This window comes from Leptonychotes weddellii, chromosome X (assembly GCF_054177405.1).
Source record: "Leptonychotes weddellii isolate Sample4059 chromosome X, ASM5417740v2, whole genome shotgun sequence".
Lineage (NCBI taxonomy): Eukaryota > Metazoa > Chordata > Mammalia > Carnivora > Phocidae > Leptonychotes > Leptonychotes weddellii.
This window is the reverse complement of record NC_138385.1, coordinates 68,392,780-68,398,779: the sequence shown is the minus strand read 5'-3', so window position 1 is coordinate 68,398,779 and position 6,000 is coordinate 68,392,780. Positions and strand designations below refer to the sequence as shown.

Genomic DNA, 6,000 nt, shown 5'->3' with positions numbered 1-6,000 from the left:
TCCTGGGATCGAGTCCCGCATCGGGCTCCCTGCTCTGCGGGGAGCCTGCTTCTCCCTCTCCCACTCCCCCTGCTTGTGTTCCCTCTCTCGCTGTGTCTCTCTCTGTCAAATAAATAAATAAAATCTTTTAAAAAAAAATAAATAAAATAAAATCCCCGATTAACATAAACACAAAAATCCTTAACAAAATATTCGCAAATCAAATCTAGTAACATAGAAAAGGGATACTATGTCATGACCAAGTAGGATTTAATCTGGCAATGCTAGTCTAGTTCTTATTTCAAAAATCAATCAATTATAATTCACCATATCAATAGAGTAAAAGAGAAAACTATAGGATCATTTCAGTAGCTATAGACAAAGCACTTTAGAAAATCCAGCATCCACTCCTGATAAAAGTTCTCAGCAAACTAGGAATGAAAAGGAACTTCCTCAATCTGCCAAAGGGCATCTACGAAAAACCTACAGATCACATCAAGTTTACTAGAGCAAGATTAGGAACAAAGCAACACTGGCCACACTTACCACTTCTACGAAACATTGTATCGGAGGCCCTAGATGGCGCAGTAAGGCCCCCCTCCCCTAGAAAAGGCATACACAATGGAAAGGAAGGTAAAAACCAATTTCATTTGCAGATGACATGATTGTCTATGTAGAAAATCTTTTAAAGTCTACCACAAAGCTACCAGAACTAATAAGTGAGTTCCGCAAGGTTGCAGGATACAAGGCCACACACAGAATTAAATTGTTATTTCCATATAGTATTAAAATGAATTTGAACTTGATATTAACAATACTATTTACAATAGCATCAAAAACATGAAATCCTAAGGATAAATAACAAAATACATGCAACATTTGTATGCTGAAAACCGTAAGTTGTGTACCTCAATATAGCTCAAAAACGTCAGCATACGTGTTATTAAATGAAGTTTGATATTTGTTTCTAATGTTTTTAGGCAAAATTTACCTCCAGTGAAATGCGCAAATATTCAGTGTACATTTGTTGAGGTTTCATGAATGCATACACCTGTGTAACTCAAACGCTTACCAAGATACAGATCATTATCAGCATCTGACAATGTTCCCTCATGCCTTTTCCCCTCAATCTCTGTGGCACCTTCTGTAGGTAACCACTGTTTTGAACTTGTTTCCCACTGAAGAGCTGTTCTAGAATGTTACATAAAAGGAATAGTATATACTCTTTTGGGTAAGGCTTCTTTCACCCCTAAGGTTCCTTTTTTTTTTCAAAGAATGTATATTGAGAAATTTCATACACTGAGTCATTCAGAAGTGTCTGCCTAGGCAATAACATTTCGACACAGGAATTCACTTCTGATCTGAGTGCGCCAGCCAAAAGGTGGTGCTAGGGAAGCCATGGGGCAGGAATGTGGCAGGGATCACGAAGGACATAGGGGATCCTCTCAGAAGTACCCTGGGGGATGGTGGTGGCCTGTGTTGGGGTGGTAGGTCATCACCAGGGTATAACAACGGCTAGTCTAGCCCTGGGTCTCTGACAAAGATAGGCTGGAGAAGGGCATAAGGATTTATTCTTGAGAAACCCAGACAGGTCAAATCTCTAAAAGCAGAACCCTGGGGGACATCTGCAAAGTTTGCCGCTCCAAGTAGTTTGTAAGCAGGAAATGGAAGGGAATAAGTGCTATTTTCTGTCAGGCACTGGGCCTGTTTTGATCCTTACAACTGGATCTATGAGGCAGCCATTATTTCCCCCCGTCTGTAGAGATGAGGTCATAAGACTTTTCTCAGCACTGGCCATTTCATGAGGCAAAAATTCTCTTTTTTGCCCTTTCAAAATCATGCGATTGCAAGTTCTGGTGGTTGCACGACTTGCTCAAGGTCACTCAGATACCCGTTTTACAGTCAGGATACAAATCCTGGTTCTGTCCATTTTGTGAAGAAAAAATAATGCTATTTTCACCTAACTCTCAAGGTGGGTTAACTGCAATTGCGGTGGCCGAGTGTCTTGCCCAGGGTTATGAAAATAGCATGTGGCGAAGCCAGGGTACGGTTTCAAGGGATTGGAATTGTGATATTTTCCAGGGCTCTCCCTCGCTTTCTCCTCACCGGGAGAATAACGAAGCAAACCCATCCAAGAACCAAGGCCTCACCTGCACTGTCGGCTTCCTGGGCTTCCAGGTGTTGCCGGGCGCCAGGCTGCCGTCCTCGGGGCCACCGTGCGGGGGATTATGACAGCAAGCTGAACACCGGACACACGGGTGGTGGTGGCATCGACAGTTGTAGCAGTTTGGCATCATGTTTCTCTTTCGCAGAGCAGGGCAGAGTTCCCCAGAACAATAAATGCAAGCGTCATGGACTACAGCTCCCTGGATGTTGCAGGAGTAAGAGCAGGTCCTGCGGTAATCAAAATCACCACAGCGCAGCGGCTTGCAGCACATGGATTGTTCTAGACCTTTGCTTGCAAAACATTCTGAGTAGGTGGGGGTTTCTGGCTGAAGGGGTGACAGAGAATGATAGGATTGGTCTGGGGCACGATATGGCTGGTCTGTGGAATGGTAGGGCTGGTCCATCGGATGGCGCCTCAACTCCCTATAGCTGGAGCTCATCGGCTGGAAGTTTGGGTCTAGAGGCTTTGGTCTCTGGGTAAAAGTCTTATTGCTATGAGTGGTTAAACCTGGCAAATGAGATGTAGATAAGGATTTGCTAGTCTCTTCAAAGAACTTTCTTCTGTCGGCAAAGGGCAAGAGGATAGCTTCCTCCCCAGCTTGGGCAGCAGAAGCCTTCAATTCCTTGCTGTCACCTGGGTTAGGAGGGCCTTCCACGGCTCGTGCCACATGTGGCTGCAGGGTGTGCTCTGGAGACCACCTCCAGTGACCTCCGCGGACTCCGCGGTGAACACTTGTCTTCGCAGAGTCTGAGGACGAGGGGTCCGATGCTTTCCACCAGGTGTTCAGGCTCACGGAGGGCGGGCCAGGCCTCCGGCCGGGGCTTATTTGTCCCTCCAAACCTGTCCTAGATTCATGGCTCTCTGGGGCTTGGCTGAGGCACTCTGAAGACCGAGCCCTGAGCATCATGCTCCTGTTGACGAGCTTGTCTCTGGGGCTGAGTGGTTTTGTACATGAGGACAGAAGCGATGAGCTGGAGGCAGGAGGTGGAGTACTTTCTAGGGGCTCCTCGGTCTCCTGACACAGCTGCGGCAAGGGATTCTTGCTTTTCTGGAGCTGGGCCTTCCTCCTCTGGATTTCATTACGCAGATTGGTAGCAAAACGCTCACTCTTCCGCCGGTTTTGGATTGAGCGGCCCCGGGGCCCTCCGTTCCGCCTACCGTCCCCCCGGCCACATTCCTTGGGTTCGTTGTCCCCTTCTTCAGTGGCCCCTGTGCTACCAGCTCCTTTAGTGGTGGAAGAACAACCCCTGGCTTGTGGGACAAGGGATCCAGAGGCAGAGGAGGGCTGCTGGCTGGCTAGTTCACTGCCTGCTCGGCACGCTCTGCTCGGGTCCTGGAAGCCTTTCTCTGGAGGGTGTCCGTCAGCCTCTGTGTGTGGGGAACTGCTTGCGCTCGGCTGCCCTGAACCCAAGGGCCTATCATCCACCTGCCTGGCCTTTCCGTCTTTGCTGGGCTGGTCCTGGGCTCCTCCTGTAGGGACACACGGACTTCCCTTCCCCGCGTGGTTGCCATGCAAAGGTGACAGAGTCCACTCACGGCCGGCCGGCCCGGCTGGGAGCTCCGTGCCCTTGCTGCCCCTGGTATCAAGGTGTACATGCTGTAAGTGGGACGCCAGCAGCTGTTCCGGGGCACTGTGGCGGTGCCCTGTGGGTCCTGTGACGTGTGGAGCGCTGCCAAAAGAAGAAGCCTTAGCTAGCTCGGCTGAAGCCTTGCTGAGGGGGCTGGAATCTATGCTGGAAGCTTTGTCATACACTTTTGGGAATCCGACCGCTTTGGCCGAGGCCTCCATCAGTAGATGCTCAGAGTCCTGCTGGCTGGGTTCAGGAGCTTGGCTGAGCTCACAGTTCTGATGGCCCTCGTTTGTCACTTGGTCTTGCCCGCTGAGGCAGCAGAACCTGTTAGGGTTCCTTGGGGATAGCACGGTGTCTAAGCTCACTTTCTCCTTCGGCTGCGACGCGTGCCCAGGCTCAGAAGCCCTGCGCTGCTCTCCGTTGAGGAGCGGGGCTCTGGAGGCCTGGAGACTATCTCGCCTCACTGGAGGCTGTGGCGGACCTCCGGCAGCCTTGGCAGGCCCCGAGGGGTGGGCCTCCTGCAGGCGGGATGACATCTGGGAGCTGGGAGTCAGGTGGCCCCCGTCGCTGCGCCGGCTACCTCCTGAGGTCTCGGTCACACTGGGCTGGCCATGAGGGGCTTTAGGTGGCCCCAGGCCTTGCGTGAGGCAGTCTGCGGAGCCCGGCTCCTCTGGCCTGAGGGAAAGGGCACAGTCAGAGGCGTTTGAGCTGGCTGAGAAGGAGCTATAGGCCGAGTCACGCTGGTTGGGGTACATGTTCTGATCGATGGGCAAGAGGTGGCCCTCATAGGTAGCTTGGCCTGGTTGCTCCAGGCTCTCCATGCTGCCAATGGAGCTGCTTTTCTCAGTGCTGCAGTGGCGGGAAAGTGAGCACCACTGCACACACACGTCACTGCAAGACACAGGGCACACTGGTTAGTCAGCCAAATGACCAGATCCCCTTCCCACCTCGGCCAGCCCTGCCACGGGAGAAGGCAGAACAACCCAGAGAAAGCAGAACACCCATGCCGCAAATAAGAAGGCGATAAGGCCACAAGGGAAGCAAGGGAAACAGCGAAAGATAGGGACACGGGGGCGCCACAGAGATGTGGTAAAATGGGACACAAGACAACGTATGGGAGCAGGAGAGGCCAAGATCCCAGAGACGAAAAGTGTAAGAACTCCACTGGGGCTTATGCTCTGTTTCCCGGCCGCCAGTGAGTCTAGAATGGCTTCTGGCCTGTCACCGTCCTTAGGGAGTCAGCATGTGGCTCTCGGCCAGGAGAGACAATCATAGAATATTAGTATCAGAGAGGGGCTCTAAAGGGTTGATTCAATTTCAGCCAGCCCATTTTGTAAATCAGTGGGCTGCTGAGTTTGAGTGTGCGTCAGGGAGCGCAGGGAGGGCTCGTCCAAACACACGTCCCTGGGTCCCATCCCCAGAGTGCTACAGCTGGGTGCACCCTGAGAATTTGTTCTTCTAACAAGTTCCCAGGTGATGCTGGAACTCTTTGCTGACCCAGGGACTACACTTTTGAGAACGGCTGGAGTAAAGCAAGCCCCGCAAAAGGAAGTGATTCCGAGGAGGTGATTTTTCTCAAGATCACCCAGCTGTAGCTTGTGACCCAGACACGGCCGGAATTTCAGCAACCCCCTGTTTTCTTCTTGATACTAGTAAGCCTGACCATTTACCGAGGGCCAACAGTGTGCCAGCACTTTATGATGTCTCATCTCAAACTGAAGGGGAGAGATTATCGCCACCTTACAGCCAAAAAACAGGCTTAGCGAGGTAAACTGACCGGCTCACACAGGTGCTAAAGAAGCAGAGCTAGAATTTGAACCCAAGCCTCTATGAGTCCAGTGTCTTAGCTCTTCTGCTATACTATTTGTTAAATGGGACTAATAAGGGACGTCTGGGTGGCTCAGTCGGTTAAGTGTCTGCCTTTGGCTCGGGCATGATCTCAGGGTCCTGAGATCGAGCCCCGCATCGGGCTCCCTGCTCAGTGGGGAGTCTGCTTCTCCCTCTCCCTCTGCTCTTGCTCTCCCTCTCTGTCTCTGTCTCTCGCTCTCAAATAAATAAAATCTTTTAAAAAATGGGACTAATAATAATATCTGTATCAGAGGGTTGCTTTGTGGGTGAAATCAGTTAATAAATGTAAAGCTCTTGTCACAGTCTGGGCACCTAGAAAAGTTCAACACACGTTAGCTGCTGCTCATTTGCTTTTTGTTTTAATTGCTATTTGTTAGGAGCACCCTCTGTACCACTAGTGTTGACATTAGGGTTGCTGCCCACCCTTCCCTCCCT

General features: G+C 50.8%; 1 protein-coding gene across 1 annotated transcript in view; it reads right to left on the bottom strand.

The window, feature by feature from the left end:
* Positions 1 to 6,000, bottom strand: part of SHROOM4 (shroom family member 4) — a 187,272-nt gene that overhangs the window by 24,899 nt on the left and 156,373 nt on the right. Inside the window, exons 4-6 of the mRNA XM_081807954.1 lie at positions 2,086 to 4,608; positions 1,052 to 1,170; positions 526 to 582 (exon numbers count right to left, since the gene is read on the bottom strand). Coding sequence (XP_081664080.1) covers positions 526 to 582; positions 1,052 to 1,170; positions 2,086 to 4,608 — 2,699 coding nt within the window. The remainder of the gene's footprint in view (positions 1 to 525; positions 583 to 1,051; positions 1,171 to 2,085; positions 4,609 to 6,000) is intronic.